This window comes from Bufo bufo, chromosome 6 (genome assembly GCF_905171765.1).
Source record: "Bufo bufo chromosome 6, aBufBuf1.1, whole genome shotgun sequence".
Lineage (NCBI taxonomy): Eukaryota > Metazoa > Chordata > Amphibia > Anura > Bufonidae > Bufo > Bufo bufo.
In genome coordinates this window covers 317,155,250-317,182,366 of record NC_053394.1, presented here as the reverse complement: position 1 = coordinate 317,182,366, position 27,117 = coordinate 317,155,250, and the positions used below count along the sequence as shown (strand labels likewise).

The 27,117-nt window shown below is 49.1% G+C and overlaps 1 protein-coding gene across 1 annotated transcript in view; it reads right to left on the bottom strand.

Annotated features, from left to right (window-relative positions):
• Positions 1-27,117, bottom strand: part of TRMT1L (tRNA methyltransferase 1 like) — a 61,215-nt gene that overhangs the window by 28,199 nt on the left and 5,899 nt on the right. Inside the window, exons 3-9 of the mRNA XM_040436368.1 lie at positions 25,125-25,220; positions 10,264-10,350; positions 9,398-9,460; positions 8,587-8,700; positions 8,416-8,477; positions 1,069-1,201; positions 699-810 (exon numbers count right to left, since the gene is read on the bottom strand). Of these exons, the coding sequence (XP_040292302.1) occupies positions 699-810; positions 1,069-1,201; positions 8,416-8,477; positions 8,587-8,700; positions 9,398-9,460; positions 10,264-10,350; positions 25,125-25,220 (667 nt within the window). The remainder of the gene's footprint in view (positions 1-698; positions 811-1,068; positions 1,202-8,415; positions 8,478-8,586; positions 8,701-9,397; positions 9,461-10,263; positions 10,351-25,124; positions 25,221-27,117) is intronic.

The following is a 27,117-nucleotide window of genomic DNA, read 5'->3' as shown; positions in this document are numbered from 1 at the left end:
CCTGAGATACTGGAGATCAGCTGTTCAGTGGGAGGGTGGGTGTCAGAGCCCCGCAGATCAGATAGTGATGGCTAGACCATCAATTGTAAAAGGGATGGACAATCCCATTAAAGACTGAGGCTACTTTCACAGTATCGTTTTAGTTTTTCGGTATTGAGATCAGTCATAGGGGCTCAATACCGGAAAAAAAAAAAAAAAACGCTTCAGTTTTGTCCGCATTCATTGTTAATGGGGAGAAAACTTAACAGAACGGAACGCTCCAAAATACATTCCGTTCCATTTAGTTGTGTTCCCATACCGGAGAGTAAACCGCAACATGTTGTAGTTTGCTTTCCGTCCTGGGAAGCGGAGCAAGACGGATCTGGCATGACCCCTAATGCAACTCAATGGGGATGGATCAGTTTTCTCCGACACAATCTGCCCCAATAGAAAACGGATCCGTCCCCCATTGACTTTCAATGATGTTCACGACGGATCCGTTTTGGCACTGTTAAAGATATGAACAGATCCGGTTGTATTAATGGATGCGGATGGTTGTATAATCCGTAACGGAAGCGTTTTTTGCTGAACCCTGCCGGATCCAGTAAAAATGCTAGTGTGAAAGTAGCCCGACTCAGGTCAAAAATTCTGTTGTGACAGCAGGTATCTCTAGAACCCCCCCAAGCGTCACACTCGAAAAGGTCTGAAAATCTTCTCACCTGTTAGTTTTCATTACAGGATTAAAAAAAGTACCAGATTTCTGTGGCGTGTCAGAATTAGGCAGAATCTGTACCTCAGTGTTGGACTCCTGTAAAATTTCTTGAGGTGTACCTGCAGTGTGGAATAAAATGACATAAATGAAAAAGACTTCTTCTGTGAAAAATTCTGATACTTGCAAGTGCCACTATAGAACACGGAATTTGGGCATGCGCCAGAAACGCTAGTGAATGGAGCCTGCATGGGATCTCATGGGACCAGAGGATGATGTTCCCCTTACAAGAGAACATCAATCAAGATGCAGGAGGGAGAAGGATATAAATAAATCATGTCTACAATATTCCTATGTGTACAGCCAGCAGAGGTTTTTACCATACAATGATGTGGTTTTGGTCTCCCCTTTCTCGACATGTCGCTTTATGTGTCTTATCATTTCTGTTCTTCTTCGGGCCACAGCTTCAGAGCAGATAATACAATGGTAATGAGCGCTCATCTTACCAGGCATCTGAAAGAACAAGGAAAGTAGTGGGCAAATCATGAGGACTAAATAATCGCACATTGATTTGGCTGATATTGCGTAACTTAAAAATGATCAAATACAATTAGTCTTGTGTGGTGAAAAATGTGAGGCCGGGTTTACACGTTTAGGTTTTCTATGCAGTTTTTGAAGCCAAGGCAAGAAACTGATCATATTGTATAAATCACAGCACTCAATTCCAGAGATATCCATTTGAAAAAACGAGATTTTTGTATAACTTACCAGTAAAATCTCTTTCTCGCTCTTTCCTTAGGGGACACAGAAGACCTTGGGTATAGCTCATCTCCATAGGAGGCGTGACACTAAGTGAAAGCTGTTAAGCCCCTCCTCCACAGCTATACCCTCAGCCTGGAGAGAAAGGCAGCCAGTTGCGTGTCCAAGCAGTGAGAAAAGGCAAAGTCCAACAAGGAACCAACAAGCCAACTACCCAACGGGTAACACAAACTCGGAAACCGTGTAGAGAAAAACAACGAATGGGTGGGTGCTGTGTCCCCCAAGGAAAGAGCGAGAAAGAGATTTGGTAAGTTATACAAAAATCTCGTTTTCTCGCCCAGTTTCCTTGGGGGACACAGAAGACCTTGGGACGTTCAAAAGCAGTCCAAAAGGGGAGGGACCACAGCTCCAAGGCGAAGCACCCGAAGGCATCAAGGAATCGCCGCCTGCAGACCCAGGCGGACCAAGGCAGCATACGCCGAAGCCAGAGTATGCACCCTGTAGAACTCTGTAAAGCGTGCAAGGAAGACCTGTGGCCGCCTTGCTCAAATGCATGGCCGAAGCCCAAAGCCTCCGGCCCAGGAGGCACCGACCGCTCTGGTGAAATGAACGGTGACAGTAAAGGCAGAATCCTGCCCTCGGTGCGGTAACCTCAGCAATAGCCAATCTGATAAAGCGGAGGAAAACCACCCTGGAGTCCGTCAACTCTAAGCGCGGACCTCCAGGAAACCCAAGAGACCGAACGTCGACAAGAGTCGGAGATCTCCAAGTAAAAACTGCAAGGCCCAAACAACGTCCAAATTGGTGAAGTGTTGAAGCGAAAGGCAAACACCACCTTCAGAAGGAAGGAACGGGATGTAGAACAGCCCTGTCCTGGGAAAGGACAGAAGGCTCAGAACAAAAAGGGGGCCATTCAGGCACCCGTCAGAGACACGACTGATACGGAAACACAACCGCACAGGACAGGAGGGGTAGAGAGAACTTCTGTAACGGCTCCAAGGACAAGATTGGAGCGCCGAGAACTCAGTATGTAGTTCCCAGGGCGGTACCGAAGGACAGTACAGAGGAACCAAAGAGCCATTTCGAGTAAGAAGGTCTTGACAGGCCCAGAGGGCTGGGGAACGCTGGAAGAGGAAGAACAGCGCTGACACTGATACCTCAAGTAAAGGAATCCCAGTCCCAGGTCCAGGCCGGACTGGAAAAAAGACAGAACCATGGGGAGAGAAAAGTCAGAGTGGGGAATGCACAGCTTCCCACAGAACCCCAGATAAAAAAACCATAAGTCTTACGACAGATCCTGGACGAAATACAGCCAGGAGCGGGCAGTAGCGAACCCGCTGGAGTCGCCTGGCAAGCGGGCGAAAAACCAAATGTGATCAGGCGCAGACCAGTAACACGGGCAGAAGTTGGCAAACTGGTCCCGTCGGCCCCCGAGCAACGTTGTCCCGTATCCACCCGAGTGGGGGAGCAGAAGGACAGACGGAAAGGAACCAAAAGGGTCCGCCCAGCATCCGCCAGATGCCAGGACAAGACAGGCTATAGTCCATGCTGATGTAGCCATGTTCTACAGTCCCGGTGTAGGAGATCAAAGGACAATCTGGACCGAAAGGTAGTCCCCCCAAGTTACCGAGAAGGTAAGTCTACAGCAGGACCATTGTCTTAGAATGGACCACACAATCTGCACTCAGCGGGAGGACAGAACGCGGTAGACTCGATAAATCGGCACAGCTAATACAGCCAGTGTGAACAAGGGAGACAGTACGAGGCCAAAAGGGCCACCGGAACCATCCACATGACAACCATGCTCTCCCCAGAGGGGAGGACAGTGAAGGAACAACCTCTGAAGTCTGGCGGGACAGAAGCCACATCAGAGTGATCTGTACTGAGCGGGGGCCAAACAGAGCCGGCGAGATAAGGTAGTCGAGACAGAGGCCGGCATAACACCCTCCAACCGAACGGAGGAGTGGGCAACAGGGAAGCCATAGGACAGCTCAAAAGCAGAACCCTGCTACACTGTGAGATGCCCGGTTCACCGCCTCACAGAAGGAGAATACCCTGAAGAACCCAAGGCGGAGGTCCTCCGGACCTGGGTAATCGAGCACCCAAGAGAATTTGGGTGACCTTCCCGAGAAAAGCGGCCCGCACCTGGTAGCAGATCAGACTGTAGCGTAGAGGCGCCAAGAGGAAGGACTCATACCACACTACATCCGAAGAGGAGGAAATTGCAGCAGACAAGGGAACCGCAGTCCTGCCAGAGCCAACGAAGAATTCGAGGGGCGCTCCAGACAACCGCACTCTCGACCATGTGACCACTAGCGCAGGGAAGCAATACCGCGGAAGGACGAATGGGCACGCATCTAGGAACCACGAACATTCCCTGGGATGAAGGGCCAACTAAATTAATGAGTACCACCCAGCTCCGTGCAGCAGAGAGCAAGTAGAGCCCGTCCGGGTCAGGTGGACAGAATGAACTCCTTAGAGACGAGTGCAAGGTTTGTGGCAGGCATCGTATCCCAAGAAAACAAAAGTATGCCGCAGGAAGTAGATGAGGCATAAGTACGAGCAGCCCGTAAGCAGTGAGAAGGCCAACCCACCTACAGGAGGAGAAGGCATACACGGCCCAAACAACGCACAAGAACGTCCGCTCACTGCAAAAGGTTAATTTAGCGAGAAAGGGGGGCTCGCCACAGAGTGCCACAGCATGTACGGAATTGCAAAGTGCAACCTGAAAGGGAGTTATGCACAAGCCTAGTATAGCATGCGATGGAACGCAAGCAGTCCGCCCCGAAAAGGGGGGAAATTGTATCTGGCAAACTGCAGTCGGCAAGAGTGCAAAGGCAGGTCCCAAAAGGGAGTGATGCCTAAGGCCGTACCTACTTCAGAGAAGCAGGACATACCCTATAATCCAGCATGAACGCAGGAGGTCCACCTAGTGAAAGGGGAACATGCACAGGGTTATCCTAGCATTAAGTGAGTGTGCAATAATACACCCAACACTGATTTAGCGAGAGTGCAACTACTCTGCCAATGAAGGGGGACATGTACAAGTCCAGCACAGGACAGCCGTGAATCTCATGAGCGTGCCAAATTCTGCCCATGGAATGAGGGGTGGCCACGCACAAGGCCAGCACCGTATCCAATGGGAGTGCAAGCGTTCCACCCATGTTAGAGGGCAATGCTCATGGCCAGCAAGGTATCCGGAGAGAGTGTAGCATGCCGCCCAGAAAAAAAGGGGGGGGTAATGCACATGGCCAGCATCTCATCCAGGGAGAGTGCGTGCACCCGCCATATATGGGAGTCATACACATGGCCAGCATCGTACTGGTGAGAGACAAACACAGTCAGTGAGAATGTGTGTATGTCACCTGAGGAAGGAAGGCATGCCCATGGCAGGCAGCGAATCCAGCGAGAGTGCGTACACCGCCCACGGAAGAGGGGTCATGCATATGGCCGACAGCGGATCCAGCGAGAGTGCAAGCACCCCGCCATGTATGGGGTACATGCACATGGCCAGCAACGTACCTGCGAGAAAACAACCACAGACGGAGGGATGTATGTATGCTGCCTGAGTCATGCCTATGGCCGTCAGCGAAACCAGTGAGAGTGCAGCATAGCAACATAGTACATAAGTACATCATAGCACATGAGAGAGAGTGCAGCGTTCCGCCTATGGAAGGGGGTCGTGCACATAGCCAGTACCGTATCCGGTGAGAGTGCAGTATTCCGCCTAAAAAGGGGGGTCATGCACATGATCGGCAACAGATCCAGTGAGAGTGTAGCGTTCCGCCTAAGAAGGGGGTCACGCACATGGCCGACAGCGAATCCAGTGAGAGCGCTGCGTTCCGCCCATGGAAGGGGGTCACGCACATGGCCGGCAATGAAACCAGTGAGAGTGCAGCGTTCCGCCTAGAGAAGGGGGTCACGTACATGGCCGACAGCGAATCCAGTGAGAACGCTGCGTTCCGCCCATGGAAGGGGGTCACGCACATGGCCGGCAGCAAATCCATAGAGAGTGCAGCATTCCGCCTATGGAAGGGGGTCATGCACATGGCCAGCACCGTATCCGGTGAAGGTGCAGTATTCCGCCTAAAAGGGGGTCATGCACCTGGCCAGCCGGCAGCCAGGGAGAGTGCAGTATCCCGCCTAGGAGGGGGGGGATGCACATGGCAGGCACCATAACTGGAGAGATGATGAATGCTGCCTACGGAAGGGCCGCATGCACTTGGCCAGCGCCGTATCCTGGAAGAGGGCAGGAAAACCGCCTAAAAGGGGAAATGCCCTAGCACCTACGCAGGTTGGGAGCGCAACACTATGCCACCTGTGGAAAGAGGGCATGCAGACATGCAGCACTACTGATGAGGCTGCAGCGTCCTGCGCAGTCCAAAAGAAATCTCTTATTATTATTTTTTATTTTCATTATTTATTTTTTTTTTTTTTAAAAACACAGCTTCTCTGAGGCTAAAGGGGGGCCACCTATAGGGGCACAGATAGTCAGGAAAAGGGGGGCCAGCCATACAGGCCCATTGGGAGCCGGCCTGTACCCAAAGGGTTAACATGGATCCGGCCTGGAGGGCGGCGCTGCGATCCCCTGGGGGCGGAGGAACCTCCCGGCGGGAAGAATTCGCGCCTGGAGAAGTTCCCGCCCCCTCCACCAGAGGCCGGAATTTTGCGGCCTAGTAGGCCGTGAAGCCGGGGTCTAAATTTGCGGCGCCCGGTATGTACCGCCGGGACCTGAGGCGGAGTGGCGCATCAAAACCGGCCGCGGGTGCCCACCCCGCGGGCCGGTCGGAATTGCGGCCCAGCAGGCCGCGAAACCTGGTCTAAAATTAGCGGAGCCCCACCGACCGGCACCAACGGTCAGCCGGGGCCTGCTGGGCATAGACGTCAAGCCCAAAGCCGGCCGCGGGAGCCCACCCCGCCGGCCGGAGTGTCAGGGGCTCGGAATGGCGGCTTGCCGGCCGCGGGAGCCCACCCCGCCGGCCGGAAGAGTCAGGGGCTCGGAATGGCGGTTTGCCGGCCGCGGGAGCCCACCCCGCCGGAAGAGTCAGGGGCTCGGAATGGCGGCCTAGCAGGCCGCGGAGCCTGGGCTAAGATTTTGCGGCGCCCGGCCGCACCGGACTACCAATGTCGGCCGGAGGCGAGGCCTTACTCCACAGCCGTCAGGAGCCTCAGGCCTTGAGCAACACTCCGGTAGGAGATGCCTGTGCTGACTTCCACCCATGTGGTTGCCGCTTCTGTAGCTGGCTGTGGAGACAGCCACTGGCTGCATGTCTATGAGAGCCAGGCAGGGGGAGGCAGAAGGAAATTGCCGCTCTGCGGCACCCCAGGGGCCAGCATAGATCCAGCAGGGGACTAGAGGCCCAGTATGGGGGTAGGCACGCAGGAGACCAGGGTGGGGGACGTAGGGCTGGAGAAGCTGCTTTCTTACCACAGCCGTCTTCACCCTCGGTCCATTCCAGCAGGGTCGCCCCTTCAGCTACTGGCACCGTAGTGGCAGGACGCTGGAAGAGGGACTTGGCGTGCGGGCGACCCTTGCGCTGGCGGGATGTAGGGGAGCTGGGCTGCCCTGATCCACCTTGCCTTCTGTGGGGGAGGCAGCAGTGCGGGTGACCGGCACTGGCGCAGCTCAACCCCGGGAGAACAGAGAGGTCTAGTGCGACTCTGTTATCCCTGATGATCTGGAACAAAAAGAAAAGAAAAAAGTAAAAATCTAAAATTGAAACAAGGAGAAACCAGCCCTGCAGAGCAGGGAGTGTCTTGCCTCCTTGGACACTAAGCAAAAAACTGGCTGCCTTTCTCTCCAGGCTGAGGGTATAGCTGTGGAGGAGGGGCTTAACAGCTTTCACTTAGTGTCACGCCTCCTATGGAGATGAGCTATACCCAAGGTCTTCTGTGTCCCCCAAGGAAACTGGGCGAGAAAAGTTTTTATTCCATTCACAAAGTACACATATTGTTAGTGGTCATGTGTACTTTATATTTGAAAAAAGTTCTTACTCCATCCATAAAGACATCTCTGGAATTGAGTGCCATTATTTATAGAATTAGATTTCACATGGGCTACACCCCATCACTGAGCACCATACTATTAATATAACTGGGGGGGGCCAAGCAATTTTTGTTCTTTCAAGAAACTGATCATAAAACAAGGACACGTATAAAGATAACGCTGAGCTGCAACCCCTTTTTGAATCTACTCGGGTCCACCGACCCTGTAAATCCAGCCCGAAAGGGTTATTCCAAGCATTATGATTTTATCACCTATCCACAGGACTCCCACCATCCATTAGAAAAGGGGACCCCTGTCAACATTCTCTACCCTTAAGCACCTCTGGAGCGAGTTGAGGGTGGGCTATGCCATACAACTTTGATTGATTTCATCTACGATTAAAATGATGGAAACCTAACCGGGGAACCAACAGACCACCTTATGCCCTCCTTTTCATCTTTTAAGCTGCTGATACACCAGCTGTCAGACTCAATTTCTGCCATCCAAGATGGCCTATAGGTATACTGTACGTTTAAAGGGTTGGTGTCAAGATTAACACTTATCCCCATATCCACAGTATAGGAGATAAGCATCTGATCTGTGAGGGTCCACTCATGGGAACCCGCACAAATACCAAGAACAGGTGTCCAGATTTCCCTGAGTGAATGGAGAGGGTTAAGCACATGTTCCCCAGCTCCATTCATTCTCAATAGGACTGCCAGAAGTAGGCGAGCGCTGTACTTGGCTACTTTTAGCATTCCCATAGATAATGAATGGAGTGGCGCGCATGCTCCACCACCACGCCGTTCCTTCAGGGGTATCAGGACCCGTTCTCCAGATTGGTGGGGGTCCTAGCAGTCAGTCCACTATTAAGAAGATGCCTATCCAGTATATGGTGAATAGGGAATAGGTTTTTCATCCTGGCATAAACCCTTTTATCTTCTGGATAAACTACAAACAGTGTAGATAAAACATGCATTACCTCGTTTTCATTTTGCGGTGTAGTCGGTATGCAGGGTAAACAACAGATGCACATTCTGTAGCCTGAACAGGAAAAAGATTTTTAAATAAAAACAAGTTTCGAAAAATGGTGGATCACTTACAAATCTAGACAGAAACAGAACTGTAATGGAGGCAGTGTGCGAACACTCACCTTCAAATTCAACAGAGACTTTCCAGTGTAGGTTCTGCAGGTGTCTAAGGAGCTTATTGATATGACAGGACCTGAATCTGTGCTCAGGACACAAAGGGCAAGGTTTCTTGTCGCCTACATTGAATGAGCGGTGCACAGGAAAAGATAAAACTGATTTGACGAATAACTTCAACTTGTAAATATTTTCTATCACATAGGGTTAATACCATTAAAGGGGTAGTCCCAGCTCTAACTTTTGGGGAAAAATGCAATTAGTTAATAAAAAAAAATTAAAAAAAACCCACCCACACACACCTTCTGGTGTCCCCTCTTTACAGCTGCCCCACCCTCTCCGTTGAGCTGCAGCCATGATGCAATGTGCTGGTTGTAGCAGTGACCTCTCGTATATCACTGTAGTCAATCACAGGACTCAGCAGTGCATGGTACAGTGACTGGCTGCAGCTATATTCGGGATGTCATCTTGGCAGTCAAAACATTACGTCACAGCTGCAGCCTGGTAGCGAGGACAGAACACTGACGCGAGATCAGAGGGGTCTTCAGAAGGAGAGCTTAAAGGTTTTTTTTACTTTAACTACCCTCCTGCAGATTGTGTCGCCGTCAAAAATTGAACCCTATACATATGCTCTACTAGACCATAGCGAACAGAAGAATCAAGCCATCAGTCTGGCAGACTTGGTCGTCCACGAATTACATAAACAGCCTTTCATTTAATCAGACGTCATTTGCTGCAGAGAACCATCAGGTGAAAGGGGGGCCTGCAGCGGCGACCCAATCATGGTGGTATTAAAAACCCATGAAAACACAAACTTACCATCAGTTTGTTCAGCTAAAGCTTCTAAGTGAGAAAGTTCCTGCTGGATAGATATGTGCTTTCCTGAAACACAAAACAAGTGCAGTCGGTGGAGAGGACCACCTACGTGAAGCAACCATCATTCAGATATAAACACTTACAAGCACTAACGATTATTACTGCGCGTAAAAGACAAATCTACAATACGATTGTTCATCTGTGCTGAAGGAGGTGATTTATACATAAGCTGAATGATATCCTATGGACATACATAATAGCTGTCCGATGTCTGTGGCCAGCTCTAGGTAGTATCCAATTATTTGGCATTACAACGAGTGTGCATCAAATTACATGCGCAACTTCTACAATGCATCCAGCCCAGCGGCCTTCATTACCATCATCATATTTCAACCATCACAGAGGTATCTCCCAAGGAAAGAAACATCTCACTAGCACCACCTTGTGGAAGCGGCTCCTTACACATCAAAATCCGACATTTTAACAAGCCATGGGACATGACAAGTGAAAATAGCCAAACCAAAATTGGCCATTTTCCCTAGTCATGCCCCAAGGATTGTTTAAGATTTTGAATCCTAGGGAGCCACTTCCACAAGATGGTGCTAGCGAGATAGTTCTCCTTCCTTGGGAGATACCTCTTTGCAAATTGTTTTCACATGCAGCACTGCCAAGAAGTCTCCATACAGGGCTGGTCTCTTTAAGGAGAGCAAGTGCCCTACCTGGAGGAGGCTTTGAGGCAGATTTCCCTACAGGTGTTGCAGCCAAAGCTACTCCCTCCTGCTGCATCCACTTCTGGGTTCAGCTGAAAAACCTGAAGGAAAATCTGCTTAAAATTCAGAAGCAAAAAATATATATATCGGCTTACAAACCTGCACTCTCTAAAACCAAGGGAACTTTCTCTCCATCCTCTGTACCAATTTTTTCCATGCAGGGGTCTCCACTCTGTAAGGGGTCTCCTGAAATCCAAAGAAAGACTTCTCTAGATCCAGTACAAGAACAAACATACCTTCATGAATTTAGGCAGGTCATGTACATTGAAAAGGTATCTGCCTAAGGACACTTGTGCCCTCTAAATGAATTGTACGATGGTTGTCAATGCACTGGATGCAGCTGTTGGGCCCAGCAGGAGTCATGGGTTTTGGCTTCTGCTAGGCAAAAAGGAACTGGATGCCGACATTGGACTGTAAACAGCAAAGAGCAAGGCCCAGTTGTCCTCATGATGACATAGTATTGTTCAACCCTGGGAATGACTGCGCTATTTCACACAACAGGGGGGAGGACAATTTTTTGCAGGCTGCTCGCCAGAATTGTTCGGGCGCAAGATGCTCCATCAAAAATACTGTCCATCCAGAGAGCTGATGGATCTTTGGTCACGGCAGGCTCTGATATTCTGGCGGTATTCCACACGTATTATAAAACTCTATATAAATCTAAGTTAGCGGTGGGCCCCAAAAATATTGCAGATTACCTTGCTGGGATCTCTACCCCACGGCCCTCAGCAGAGCGTGCGGCCTACTTAGATCAACCTCTGTCACTGACAGCATTAGAAGTGGCGCTTAAATCATTCCCAAATAAAAAAGCTCCCAGGTTAGATAGACTACCGGCGAAGTCCTTAAAAAAAAAAAAATATATATATTTAGCACCCTTTTACTACCTCAGTTGCTATCGGTGTTCAACAACTCCCTTCAAAAAGGAGAATTACCTGCTTCTATGAAGGAGGCAATAATCGTTGTATTGCCAAAACCCAGGAAAAACCCGACTCTCCCTGATTCATATTATAGACCAATCTCCCCGTTAACATCTGATGTTAAGATTCTGGCGAAGGTCCAGGCAAACAGACTAGAAGCCGTAATCTCGACCATTATACATACTGATCAAGCTGGTTTTATGCCTGATCTACTTCAATTAACCTTCGAAGGCTATTGCTTAATATCCAGAGGCGGTCGGAATCGGCAGGAAGTCGGGCTATACTGTCCCTTGATGCCGCCAAATCCTTCAATAGTGTTGAATGGCACTACCAGTGGGAAGTATTAAGAGTCATGGGATTTAGGGATACTTTTATTTCCTGGGTTCAACTACTATATTGCGGCCCCAAAGCTAGGATCAAAGCTAATGGTGGTTCATCGGAAGCCTTTGAGTTGGGGAGGGGTACCCGTCAGGGATGCCAGCTATCCCCTCTTCTATTCGCCATTGCAATTGAGCCACTTGCATGCCTGCTTCGATCATCGAATAGAATTGTGGGGTTCTCAAAGGGAGTCAGAGAGGAACGCGTATGCTCATATATGTGGGGGATGTGGAGGGGTCGTTAGGCCCATTAACGTCCCTTATACAGAAGACTTGAGACCGGTCTGGTCTTCGTATAAACTGGGACAAGTCTATCCGGTTTCCGTTGGACCCGACTCCCGCTGGCCTCTCCCTCCTGTCCACCCATTTGCAGGTTGCTCACAGTTTCAAGTACTTAGGAATTGTGGTCTCATCGAATATTGGGCACTACGTGAAAAATAATGTGCATCCACTCCTAAACAACATGTCTGAAAAAAATAAAAATAAATAGTGCGTGGTGTAAACTCCCCATGTCTGAAATAGGTAGAAGTAAAATGATACTTATGCATGTCTTACATAACTCTCCTGTTTGGATACCACAACTGATCTTTTTTAGAATACAAGGTTTATTCAGAAGTTAGATTTGGGGCAAAAAACAGGGCCAGGATTCAGTTGGATACTCTACAAAGAGGGAAGGATTCAGGGGGGGGTGAAAGAGTCTCTGTATTCCTAATCCACGGTTATATTTTATTTCCTCTCAGCTGCAACAATTGAGGGGTTGGGGGGGAGGACCCCTGGGGACAACGCATCTGCGCGGCTGATAGCCCGCATTATAGAAAATGAATCCCCTTTAGGCTTACTAGAACATAGTGGTCTCTCTACCTTACCCTACACTTAATTTGATATGTTAGGCATAAATGTCGAGACTTGCTGTCTACACGGGGCTTCACCCAGGTCACTCCTCTATGGAGAAATCCCCAGTTGCCTGAAATGTTTCGCCTAGAGGGGGTTCTCACCTTGGGGACGCAAGGGTGTGGTGGTCCTGTATCAACTGCGAGATGGCGTGTTTTAATCATTTGAACAATTCAGGAATGAGTTTGCCCTTCATCATACAGCCTTTTTTCAATTAAGACATGCATTCCAGGTACAGACAAAATCTGTCGCTTACATGTACAACAGTCCCATTGCTGCAACAGATGCGGTTCCTAGAGTGGACTAATATCGTCCATATAAAGGAATCTGTTTGTGAAATCTGTGAGGCATGACTCCTTGGTGGTCAAAAAAATGGGAGGGGGAGGTTGGTTAAATATCAGAGGATCAATGGAAAGCCGCACTAACATCTCAGTTATCAGTCTGCGAGGGCCAGCGTATGTCCCAATTACTTCTTGTTCACCGTGTATACCAGACTCCATCCTTTCTGTTCAAGATCGGGTTGGGAATGATGCCTCCTGCCCTAGATGTGGGGAGAGTCCTGCATCCCTGATGCACATGTTCTGGGAGTGTGCAAGCTTCAAAATTTCTGGCCAGGCGTGCTGACCTGTATTAACCACCTCCGGACCGCCTAACGCAGATTCGCGTTCCGGAGGTGGCAGCCCTGCGCTCAGCGACGCATATACGCGTCATCTCGCGATGACCGAGATTTCCGTTCCTGTGAGCGCGCGTTCACAGGAACGGAAGGTAAGAGAGTGGATCTCCAGCCTGCCAGCGGCGATCGTTCGCTGGCAGGCTGGAGATGTGATTTTTTTTTAACCCCTAAAAGGTATATTAGACGCTGTTTTGATAACAGCGTCTAATATACCTGCTACCTGGTCCTCTGGTGGTCCCCTTTGTTTGGATCGACCACCAGAGGACACAGGCAGCTCAGTAATATGTTGCACCAAGCTAGGGATCGACCGATATTGATTTTTTAGGGCAGATACCGATAATTTGTGAACTTTCAGGCCGATAGCCGATAATTTATACCGATAGTCTGGGAATTTTCATTTTTGAGAAAAAAAAAAAAATTCCTACACAAATCTGCTGAAAATTAATATGTTTATTGTTAATGTGTATTTATTTGTTTATTGTTAATGTGTATTTTTTTTTTTATAAGTCTTTTTCATTTATACTTATACTGCGCCACCAATGTTTTTACTATTGGCCGGGATTGGGGTGGGGGCGCACTGCGCCACCAATGAAGATAAGTCTCTCATTCATATACAGGAGGCAGGAGCTGGCTGCAGAATCCCATAGCCGGCTCCCGACCTCTATGAGCGGTAGCTGCGATCCGCGGCACCTGAGGAGTTAACTACCGCGGATCGCAGCTATCGCTCATAGAGGCCGGGAGCCAGCTATGTGATTCTGCAGCCAGCTCCCGCCTCCTGAATATGAATGAATGAAAGGCTTATCTTCATTGGTGGCGCAACGGCCACAGCCCCTTCCCTCCTCTTGTCTTCTCTTCTGTTATTGGCGGCAGCAGCACAGGGGGAGGAGACACTGCTTCCTTCTCCCCTGTGCTGCGGAGGGAACACAGAACGCGATGAGAGCAGCGCGTTCTGTGTTCCCCATACGTTATCGGTATATCGGCAAAATAGATGCCAATACCGTTCAAAATCCTCAATATCGGCCGATAATATCGGCCAAACCGATAATCGGTCGATCCCTACACCAAGCACCACTACACACCCCCCCCCCCGCTGTCACTTATTAACCCCTTATTCACCCCATATAGACTCCCTGATCAACCCCCTGTCATTGATCACCCCCCTGTAAAGCTCCATTCAGATGTCCGCATGATTTTTACGGATCCACTGATAGATGGATCGGATCCGCAAAATGCATACGGACGTCTGAATGGAGCCTTACAGGGGCGTGATCAATGACTGTGGTGATCACCCCATAGACTCCCTGATCACCCCCCTGCCATTGATTACCCCCCTGTCATTGATCATTCCCCCTGTAAAGCTCCATTCAGATGTCCGCATGATTTTTACGGATCCACTGATAGATGGATCGGATCCGCAAAACACATACAAGCGTCTCCCTGGAGCCTTCCAGGGGGGGGGTGATCACCCCATATAGACTCCCTGATCACCCCCCCCCCCCCCCCCCACCCCCCCCCCCCCCCCCCCGTCAGGCTGCATTCAGATGTCCGTATGATTTTTACGGATACATGGATCGGATCCGCAAAACACATACGGACATCTGAATGGAGCCTTATAGGGGGGTGATCAATGACAGGGGGGTGATCACCCCATATAGACTCCCTGATCACCCCCCTGTCATTGATCACCCCCCTGTCAGGCTCCATTCAGATATTTTTTTTGGCCCAAGTTAGCGGAAATTATTTTTTTTTTTCTTACAAAGTCTCATATTCCACTAACTTGTGTCAAAAAATTAAATCTCACATGAACTCCTCATACCCCTCACGGAATCCAAATGCGTAAAATTTTTTTGACATTTATATTCCAGACTTCTTCTCACGCTTTAGGGCCCCTAGAATGCCAGGGCAGTATAAATACCCCACATGTGACCCCATTTCGGAAAGAAGACACCCCCAGGTATTCCGTGAGGGGCATATTGAGTCCATGAAAGATTGAAATTTTTGTCCCAAGTTAGCGGAAAGGGAGACTGAGAAAAAAAAATAAAAAAATCAATTTCCGCTAACTTGTGCCAAAAAAAAATAAAAAAATTTCTATGAACTCGCCATGCCCCTCATTGAATACCTTGGGGTGTCTTCTTTCCAAAATGGGGTCACATGTGGGGTATTTATACTGCCCTGGCATTTTAGGGGCCCTAAAGCGTGAGAAGAAGTCTGGGATCCAAATGTCTAAAAATGCCCTCATAAAAAGGAATGTGGGCCCCTTTGCGCATCTAGGCTGCAAAAAAGTGTCACACATCTGGTATCGCCGTACTCAGGAGAAGTTGGGCAATGTGTTTTGGGGTGTCATTGTACATATACCCATGCTGGGTGAGATAAATATCTTGGTCAAATGCCAACTTTGTATAAAAAAAAAAAAAAAAAAAAAAAAAAAAAAAAAAAAAAAGGGAAAAGTTGTCTTTTGCCGAGATATTTCTCTCACCCAGCATGAGTATATGTAAAAAGACGCCCCAAAACACATTGCCCAACTTCTCCTGAATACGGCGATACCACGTGTGACACTTTTTTGCAGCCTAGGTGGGCAAAGGGGCCCACAATCCAAAGAGCACCTTTAGGATTTCACAGGTCATTTACCTACTTACCACACATTAGGGCCCCTGGAAAATGCCAGGGCAGTATAACTACCCCACAAGTGACCCCATTTTGGAAAGAAGACACCCCAAGGTATTCCGTGAGGGGCATGGCGAGTTCCTAGAAATTTATATTTTTTGTCACAAGTTAGCGGAAAATGCCGATTTATTTTTTTCCTTACAAAGTCTCATATTCCACTAACTTGTGACAAAAAATAAAAACTTCCATGAACTCACTATGCCCATCACAAAATACCTTGGGGTGTCTTCTTTCCAAAATGGGGTCACTTGTGGGGTAGTTATACTGCCCTGGCATTCTAGGGGCCCAAATGTGTGGTAAGAAGTTTGAAATCAAAATGTGTAAAAAATGACCGGTGAAATCCGAAAGGTGCTTTTTGGAATGTGGGCCCCTTTGCCCACCTAGGCTGCAAAAAAGTGTCACACATGTGGTATCTCCGTATTCAGGAGAAGTTGGGGAATGTGTTTTGGGGTGTCATTTTACATATACCCATGCTGGGTGAGAGAAATATCTTGGCAAAAGACAACTTTTCCCATTTTTTTTATACAAAGTTGGCATTTGACCAAGATATTTATCTCACCCAGCATGGGTATATGTAAAATGACACCCCAAAACACATTCCCCCCTTTCTCCTGAATACGGAGATACCAGATGTGTGACACTTTTTTGCAGCCTAGGTGGGCAAAGGGGCCCAAATTCCAAAGAGCACCTTTCGGATTTCACAGGGCCATTTTTTACAGAATTTGATTTCAAACTCCTTACCACACATTTGGGCCCCTAGAATGCCAGGGCAGTATAACTACCCCACAAGTGACCCCATTTTGGAAAGAAGACACCCCAAGGTATTCGCTGATGGGCATAGTGAGTTCATGGAAGTTTTTATTTTTTGTCACAAGTTAGTGGAATATGAGACTTTGTAAGAAAAGAAAAAAAAAAGAAAAAACCATTTTCCGCTAACTTGTGAGAAAAAATAAAAAGTTCTATGAACTCACTATGCCCATCAGCGAATACCTTAGGGTGTCTAATTTCCGAAATGGGGTCATTTGTGGGGTGTTTGTACTGTCTGGCCATTGTAGAACCTCAGGAAACATGACAGGTGCTCAGAAAGTCCGAGCTGCTTCAAAAAGCGGAAATTCACATTTTTGTACCATAGTTTGTAAACGCTATAACTTTTACCCAAACCATTTTTTTTTTTTTACCCAAACATTTTTTTTTTTTATCAAAGACATGTAGAACAATAAATTTAGAGCAAAAACGAGATTTTTGTATAACTTACCAGTAAAATCTCTTTCTCGCTCTTTCCTTGGGGGACACAGAAGACCTTGGGTATAGCTCATCTCCCTAGGAGGCGTGACACTAAGTGAAGACTGTTAAGCCCCTCCTCCACAGCTATACCCTCAGCCTGGAGAGAGAGACTGCCAGTTGCGTGTCCAAGTAGTGAGAAAAGGCAAAGTCCAAAAATTGGAACCAACAAGCCAACTACCCAAAGGGTAAACAAACTCGGAAACAGTCAGAGAAGAACAAAGAATGGGTGGGTGCTGTGTCCCCCAAGGAAAGAGCGAGAAAGAGATTTTACTGGTAAGTTATACAAAAATCTCGTTTTCTCGCCCAGTTTCCTTGGGGGACACAGAAGACCTTGGGACGTTCAAAAGCAGTCCAAAGGGGGAGGGACCACAGCACCAAGGCGAAGCACCCGAAGGCATCAGAAAACCCGCCGCCTGCAGACCAGGCGGCCCGAAACAGCATACGCCGAAGCCCGAGTATGCACCCTGTAGAACTCGGTAAGGTGTGCAAGGAAGACCAGTGACCGCCTTGCACAAATGCATGGCCGAAGCCTAATGCCTCCGGCCCAGGAAAAAACCGACAACTCTGGCCAAATGAATGGTGACACCAAAAGCAGAACCCTGCCCTTGGTGCGGCAACCACAACAAGAGCCACTCTGAGAAAGCGGAGGAAAGCCACCCTGGAGGCCGTCAACCCTTTGCACGGACCTCCTGGAAACACAAGAGACCGAATGTCGACAAGAGTCGGAGATCTCCAACGTTCCCTGGGGTGGGAAGGGGAGGACGACTGCCTCAATGAAATGAAAGACAAACACCATCTTCAGAAGGAAGGAAGAGACGGAATGGAGAACAGCCCTGTCCTGGGGGAAGACAGAAGGCTCGGAACAAGAAGGGCCGCCACTCAGGCACCCATCAGAGACACGATGGCTACAGAAACCCAACTGTTAGTAGAGGGAACTTCTGTAACGGCTCCAAGGAAAAATTGGAGCGCCAAGAGCCTAGTATGTAGTTCCCAGGACGGTACCGGAGGACAGTACAAAGGAACCCAAGAGCCGCTCCATGGAAGAAGTTCCTGACAGGCCCAGAGGGCCTGGGAACGCTGAAAGAGGAAGGACAGGAATGACACTTGATACTTCAAGCAACAGAGTCCCAGCCCCAGGTCCAGGCCGGACTGGAGAAAGACAGAACCATGGAGAAAGGCAGAGTGGGGGAACGCCCAGCTTCCCACAGAACCCCAGGTAAAACCCTAAGTCCTACCACAGATCCTGGACGAAAAACTCGGCTAGAAGCGAACACTAGCGAGCCCACTAGAGTTACCTGGGCAAGCGGGTGAAAACCCAATGATCAGGCGCAGACCCGTAACACGGGTAGAACAGTCGGTAGAACTGGTCCCGTCGGCCCCCGAGCAAGGTTGTCCCGTATCCCCCCAGAGTGGGGAAGCAGAAGGACAAACGGACAGGAACCGAAGGGTCCGCCCAGCAACCGCCAGGACAAGACAGGCTAAAGCCGAAGCCAATGTAGCCACCACAGGAAGACGGACTACAGTTCCGGTGTGGGAGATTTAAAAGACAATCCTGACCAAATGGTAGTCCTCCCAAGTTACCGAGAAGGTGAATCCAAAGCAGAAACATTGCCTAAAATGGAAAAAACGCAATCTGCACCCAGCGGGAGGACAGAAAACGGTAGACCCGGTAACTAGGCACACAGCTAGTACAGCCAGTGTGGACAAGGGAGACTCAAAAGGAACACCAGAACCATCCACATGAACAACCATGCTTTCCCCAGAGGGAAGGGCAGTGAAGGAACAGCCTCTGAAGCGTGGCCGGAACAGACGCCACATCGGAATGATCTGTACCGAGTGGGAGCCAAACAGAGCCGGCGAGAAAAGGCAGGCGAGACAGAGGCCGGTATAACACCCTCCAACCGAAAGGGGGAGTGGGCAACAGAGAGGCCATAGGACAGCTCAAAAGCAGAACACCGCTACACAGAGACGCCCGGTTCACCGCCTCGCAGAAGGCGAATACCCTGAAGAACCCAAGGTGGAGGTCCCCCAGACCTGTATAAGCGAGCACCCAAGAGAAGTTGGGTGACCTTCCCAAGAATAGCGGCCCGAACCTGGTAGCAGATCAGACTGAAGCACCGAGGGCGCCAATCCGGAAAGAATCATACCACACTGCACCCGAAGAGGAGGAAATGGTATTAGGCGAGGGGACCGTAGTCCCGCCAGAGCCAACATAAAATGCGAAGGGCGCTGCAGACAGCGCTCTCGACCATGTGACCACTAGCACAGGGAAACAATGCCGCGGAAGGACAAATGGGCCAACGAAATGAATGAGTACCACCCAGCTCTGTGCAGTAGCGAACAGTAGAGCCCGTCTACTTAAATATAAGGTATTCATTTGTTGTTTATTGGACAACACCTTAGGCTTACACAGATGGACAGAATGATCTCCTTAGAGAATAGTGCAAGGCTTGCGGCAATCATCGTATCCCAAGAGAAAAAGTATGTCGCAGGAGGAAAGGAGGCATACGTACGAGTAGCCCCGTAAGCAGTGAGAAGGCCAACCCACCTACGGGACGAGAAGGAAACAACGCACAAGAACGTCCGCTCACTGCAAAAATATATCACTCAGCGAAGAGGGCCAGCCACAGAGTGCCACAGTATCTACGGGAGTGCAAACTGAAAGGAGTTATGCACAAGACTAGTATGGTATGCGATGGAACGCAAACTGACCGCCCCGAAAAAGGGGGGAAATGTACCTGGCAAACTGCAGTGGGCAAGAATGCAAAGGCCTGCCCCAAAAAGGGGGTGATGCCCAAGGCCGTACCTACGTCAGAGAAGTAGGGCATACCATACTTCGCCCAGAAAGGCGCCATGCACATGGCCACACAGTATCCAGCAGGAACGCAGGAGGTCCACCTAGTGAAAAAGGGGGGCATGCACAGGGCTATCTTAGCATTAAGTGAGTGTGCAACAATTCACCCAACCCGAAATTTCGTGAGAGTGTAACTACTCCGCCAATGAAGGGGAACATGTGCAAGTCCAGTACAGCACATACAAGGACAGCCTTGAATCTTGTGAGCGTGCAAAATTCCACCCATGGAATGAGGGGTGGTCACGCACAAGGCCAGCACCGTATCCAATGGAAGCGCAAGCGTTCCACCCATGTTAGAGGCCATGCTCAAGGCCAGCAACGTATCTGGTGAGAGTGTAGTATGCCGCCCAGAAAAGGAAGGGGGGGGGGGGGTCATGCACATGTCCAGCATCGCATCCAGGGAGAATGCGAGCAGTCGGTGAGAAAGTGTGTATGCCACCGAAGGAGGCATGCCCATGGCCGGCAGCGAATCCAGTGAGAGTGCGTACACCGCCCACAGAAGAGGGGTCATGCATATGGCCGGCCGCGGATCCAGAGAGAGTGCAAGCACCCCGCTATGTATAGGGGTCATGCACATGGCCAACAATGTACCGGCGAGAGAACAACCACCGACCGAGGGAGTGTATGTATGCCGCCACCCGGGAAGGAGGCATACCCAAGGCCGGCAGTGAATCCAATGAGAGTACATCATACCGCCTATGTAAGGTGGTCATGCACATGGCTGACAGTGAATCCAGTGAGAGTGCCGAATGCCGTCCACAGAAGGGAGTCATGCCTATGGCAGGCAGCGAATCCAGTGAGAGTGCCGTGTTCCACCTATGGAAGGGGGGCACGCACATGGCCAGCAGCGAACCCAGTGAGAGTGCCGTGTTCCACCTATGGAAGGGGGTCGTGCACATGGCCAGCATTGTATCCGGAGAAACTGCAGTAGGCCGCCAATGAAAGGGGGATCATGCACAAGGCCAACCCGCAGTTAGGGAGAGTGCAGTATCCCGCCCAGGAGGGGGGTCCTGCACATGGCAGGCACCATAACTGGAGAGGGTGACGAATGTTGCCTACAGAAAAGGCATGCACTTGACCAGCGCCGTAGCGCGGAAAGGGCAAGAAAACCACCTAGAAGGGGAAAAAAAAAAAAGACCCTGGCAGCGCCGCAGCCAGGGAGCGCGACACCATGCCGCCTATGGAAGGGGGGCATGTATACAGGCAGCACTCTGAGATGAGGCTGCAGCGTCCTGCGCAGCCCACAAGTCATATATATAATAAAAACTTTCTTTTTTTTTTTTTTTTTTTTTTTAACACACAGCCTCACTGAGGCAGAAAAAAATAAAATAAAAGGGGGGGCCACCTACAGGGCACAGATCCACCCATACAGGCTCATCGGAAGCCGGCCTGTACCCAAAGGGTTAACAGGGATCCGGCCTGGGGGGCGGCACTGCGATCCTCTGGGGGCGGGGGAACCTCCAGGCGGGAAGAATTCGCGCCTGGAGAAGTTCCAGCCCCCTCCAACAGAGGCCTGAATTTGCGGCCTAGTAGCGTGAAGCTGGGGCCTAAATTTTTAGCGGCGCCCGGCTGACCGGGGCCGCACAGTATTTAAAGTACCGGCCGGCCTACGGAGCGGCACATACCGGCCGCGGGTGCCCACCCCGCGGGCCGTAAGAGCCGGGGCCTAAATTTTTAGCGGCGCCCGGATGACCGGGGCCGCACAGTATTTAAAGTACCAGCCGGGCCTACGGAGCGGCACATACCGGCCGCGGGTGCCCACCCCGCGAGCCGGGGACCCGGATAGAGCGGGATCGCGGCCTTGAAGTGGAACACAAGTTTTGTTCCGACGGTCGGCCGGGGCTGTTGAAGCGCTCATTTTGCAGGCCACGGTGCCCACCCAGCTGTCCGGAAGTGAGGACCCTGCACCCGGCAGCCATTTCACCCCTGGAGCGGGCACCTGCCTAGAACAGCGCTCCATATGGCCGGCAGCTACAACCTCCTTTCCCCTGGAACGGTGTCCGTGAGAGTAGGGAGGGTCAGTGGCAGCAAGGCGCGGGCCCTCTGGCCCTGAAGTAGTGGCCGGTAAGAGGGGGGGGGACCCCGAGACCGGGTCTGTGAGGGTGGACGCCTGCATAACCCCTCCATCAGGGGCAGCTAGTTGCGGACCTCCGCAGCTCCCTAGGCATTCTTCTTGTAGGGAGAAGGGTGCCAATGTCCTGGAGGCCAGGAGAGAGGGAGCAGAATGTCGCCCTGCGACAGCCCAGGAGCCAGCCTAGGTCTAGCATGGGCAGAAGGGTCCATAGGCCCAGTATAGGGTCAGGCACGCAGGAGACCGGGGGGGGACGGGGGACGTAGGGCTGGAGAAGCCTCTCTCTCACCATAGTCGTCTTCACCCTCGGTCCGTTCCAGCAGGGTCGCCCCTTCAGCTACTGGCACCGTAGTGGCAGGACGCTGGGAGAGGGACTTGGCGTGCGGGCGACCCTTGCGCTGGCGGGATGTAGGGGAGCGAGGCTGCCCTGATCCACCTTGCCTTCTGTGGGGGAGGCAGCAGTGCGGGTGACCGGCACTGGCGCAGCTCAACCCCGGGAGAACAGAGAGGTCTAGTGCGTCTCTGTTATCCCTGATGATCTGGAACAAAAATAAAATAAAAAAGTAAAAAACTAAAATTGAAACAAGGAGAAAGCAGCCCTGCAGAGCAGGGAGTGTCTTGCCTCCTTGGACACTAAGCAAAAACTGGCAGTCTCTCTCTCCAGGCTGAGGGTATAGCTGTGGAGGAGGGGCTTAACAGTCTTCACTTAGTGTCACGCCTCCTAGGGAGATGAGCTATACCCAAGGTCTTCTGTGTCCCCCAAGGAAACTGGGCGAGAAATTTATATATGGATGTCGTTTTTTTTGCAAAATTTTACAACTGAAAGTGAAAAATGTCATTTTTTTGCAAGAAAATCGTTAAATTTCGATTAATAACAAAAAAAGTAAAAATGGCAGCAGCAATGAAATACCACCAAATGAAAGCTCTATTAGTGAGAAGAAAAGGAGGTAAAATTCATTTGGGTGGTAAGTTGCATGACCGAGCAATAAACCGTGAAAATAGGGTAGGTCAGAAGTGTAAAAAGTGGCCTGGTCTTTCAGGGTGTTTAAGCTATGGGGGCTGAGGTGGTTAAAGAGGCTTATCACATTGTGGTCTCGCCTGGTCCGAGGACATGTGTGTTGGGACTGCTGGACATTACAAATCGCAATTCGCGCCTGGGGGTGCAGCGTTTGCTCTTCCAGGCCAGGAAATTAATTGCTAAATACTGGCTTAGACCCCAGCCCCCTTCTAGGGTTGAATTTTTGAACAGAATGGACGAGATTCTTTGTCTGGAAAAAAAAAGAGTATATATTAAAAGGCAGTGCTTGGCCAAGTTCACAAAAATCTGGGACAAGTGGGTATCTTATAGGATCAATTCGGCATATGATTGCCTTGGCTGTGAGGGGAGGAGAGGACTCGGAGCTGCGCCTGGTTTCGGAGTTTGCACATACGAGCCCGGGATTGGGAATGATAACTATGGTGGGTGATCTGGGGTGGAGGAGTTGAGAGACAGGTTTATCATGGAAAGTGAAGGGGCTAAGACCTTATCCAGGGCGACCGTTCTATCTTCTTCAACTTGCTGACACACGCTACCTATACAAGTGTTATAGTACCCGTCTCATCGCTGGGAGGTGGGGTGTGCGGTTTATTTTATTTTGAGTTACATCTGGAAGGGTGTATTTTTGCTTTCACCATTGCAATATGGATGATTATAGAAAAAGTCTTGACAATTATCTGAATGCCAAATTTGATTGTCTATACTCATCGCTTTTTTTATTTTATTTGTTCTGTATCTTGAATACTTGTTTAATAAAAAATATCCGATAAAAAAAAAAAAAAAAAAAAAAAAAAATTTTGTGGCCTCTATTGGGTGAATGGGGCCTTGCCTATGGATATATGGCTACATTGACATTCATGCCAGGAGCTTTCCAAATGCAGTGTGAATCCACCCTAAACTTGACCAAAGGATAACTATCACCCAAACAGCCTTCTACTATAGTTAATCTATTTGTCCATGGGCAACTAACAGACAGCGTCCTCCACAAAATACAATATTCTATTCAGCTCCGTTCACAGCTGCCACATGAAATTAAAATGATTAGTGAGCATAACGGATTTGCAATGTCAACACTTTCTCTATTTTGTTAGGCTGAAGGAGAAAAACGTAGGAGTCAGCAGGAAAAAAAAAAAAACACTTCTCTGCCCACTTCGGAAACTTCTGCCAAGAAGAGTCCAACGTCTGTGCACAGCTTGTCATGTATACCCGCAGAAACAGCCATTAAAGACTTATAGGTGATATCAGGATCTTTCCTCATAGTAAGCTCCCTATGCAAGACGAGTCCACTACATTAAAGGGGTTCTCCGGGCTTTTTCCTCAGGATATGCTGTCCCATAGCAGCGAGTAGGAAGAGACACGGGAGGCTGCACGTGCGCGCCATCTCCTCAGCAGGGGGTGCTGGGTGTCAGAACCCCGCTGATCTGATATTGATGACCTATCCGGAGGATAACTCATCAACATGAAAAAGCCGGGAGAACCTCTTTAATGCAGGAGTGCCTCCCTACAGAATATAGCAGGCTATTAACCAGTCAGGTGTATAGCTACTGTCAGACAAATGGCACAACATTTATTTCAGATAATAGGCCCTTTCCCCATAATAAATTTTGAACAATCTGCTTTAACACAGGAATACCCCCTTTAAAAAAGGGACAAGATCATCAGAAGGAGGATTTTTTTCAATTCAATATTTATAGAAAACGATTTTTTTTTATCATTTCAGCAGTTCTGTGCCATTGAAAATTATAGACAAGATATTCTCCTTCTGTAGCAGTCAGCACAGAGAGATAAAACTCAGATATAGACAGGGATTCTATTGTCAGTTTACTGCTGCTGTGTGGAAAATGCTATCTGTTAGTAAAATAGTAGATTAGCAAATTAGGATAACAGTATCATGACTATTGCCTTCCCTTTCTAGTCACAGTGAATGGTCTGATCAAGAAAGTGTTGCTGCGCTAAACATCCAAACTAAGGAAGAAGTTAAAGAGTCAGGACAGGAAGTAGAATACATGGTGGGGCTTCAAAAATTATATGCAGAAAATAATCCACCTGTTTTTTGTAAAAAAAAAATAAAAAAAAAATAAAGTGCACAGAATAGTCATATACAGGCTGTTAATATGGGATACAATTTGCGATTGTGGTTTCCCCTTATATACATGTATAGAGCATTTTGCAATACTATTCAGCTTTGTGCACCTGCAGCATCTTCGGGTACCACGTCATTCTTCCCCTTGGTGTCGGCCTCACTTGAAGTCTGTGCGATTTTTAATTCTTCTAGGTTTGATGGGTCAGCTGCAAAAAAATAAAAGAATATAAATCGCATTACTGAGGATTCATTTACAGCACCTCTTATACTTCTGACCAACATGAAGAACGATCCTTCAGGCTTTTAGATAAACCTTCACTTTTTTACACTATAATTGTATAATTTAAAAGGGGTTGTCCGGGTTCAGAGCTGAACCCAGACATACCCATATTTTCACCCAGGCAGCCCCCCTGATGTTAGCATCGGAGCATCTTATTTACAGTAACACTGCCGGGCGGAGGCTTCCACCTGGCAGTGTGTTCAGCTAAAGCCTGCCCATCAGTGCCGGTGACATCACCAGGCTTCCTGGCAGCCCCATGGAGTGCCCCGGTACGTCACTGGAACTCCTGAAAATGCCTATGCACGATTTAGCGCAGGGCAAAAGAGAGCATTGGAGCATGAACTGCTCCAATGCTCAAGTCAGGGGGGCTGCCTGGGTGAAAATGGAGGGATGTACGGGTTCAGCTCTGAACCCGGACAACCCCTTTAACCGCCTAACAGTCACATTAAAACTTCAAAAACCCTCCCGAAAATTTCACTTTTTCATTGTAGATTTTGAATTTATGTCTGAGGTAAGTCTAGTTGGCGCACAAGTCAAGGGACCAGAGGTTGCACTACATTTTTTCTGGAAGAGTAAAAATACTCCTCTTACCATTTTTGAGGAGTATTTTTACCCTAGGATGAGCACAAAAGTTGCAGTAATACAAATACATAATACGTAGGGCTACAATTGTTCACATCTGCGTTGGAGGCTCCGTTGTAGGATTTTTTTTGTCTGTTAAAAAGACAAGATCCTGAAAGGACTCCATTATAGTCAGTGGAGTCTGCTCAGCTCCATTCCTTTCAGTTATGTGCCCGATCCAGCACTTCCTCATCTAAAGGAGCAGAACAGAAATAAATTGTGGCGGTGTGAACGTGCCCACCCGTCAGCTTCTCCAAAATACAGTCCTATGTAAATAACATTGCTCCCCTCCCTCCACGATAGGCTTAATATGCCCATGGGGGGGGGTCTGGAGCGAATACAGGCAGGTTATTATAGCCAAGTGGTAAAGTACAAAAGTACAGGGAAGATCCACCATATTAGACTGTACTTTATCACTTGGCTATAATAGCCTGCGGCGCATTCACTCCAGACTGCACTGCATAGTCAGTCTTCATTGTTAATGGCAGCGCAGCCATTAACAATGAAGACCGATCATGTAGTGTGGTCATTAGTTAACTGTAAGGAAGCTGAGGGCTAATTGGCTGCTGCGGCATTTGACCGCAGAACAACCGTATCACGGCAGCTCCATGTGGCCATACCCCAATACCACTCTGTACACCGGGGGGGGGGGGGGGGGGGGGGGGGGTTGCATGGTGCCACCTATATTTTTTTGGTGCTCTGCTGCCACTGCATGGACACCCCCCCCCCCCCCCAACCGTTCAACATATGATGTGTGTGATGGTGTACTGTATATAGTGTACATTGTATGATGGCATACTTTATATATTGGACATAGTGACAGTGTGATCCTGTACGTGGTGTAATCGTATATAGTGTACAGATACATAGTCTGAAAGCATGTGGTGTAGTAGCGTACTGAATATCATGTACTTATAGTGTACTATATCTAGTGTGAGTGTTCTGTATATAGTTTACATAGGGATTATGTACTGTATATAGTGTTTATAGCATGCTGCATATAGTATATACAGGGAGTGCAGAATTATTAGGCAAATGAGTATTTTGACCACATCATCCTCTTTATGCATGTTGTCTTACTCCAAGCTGTATAGGCTCGAAAGCCTACTACCAATTAAGCATATTAGGTGATGTGCATCTCTGTAATGAGAAGGGGTGTGGTCTAATGACATCAACACCCTATATTAGGTGTGCATAATTAT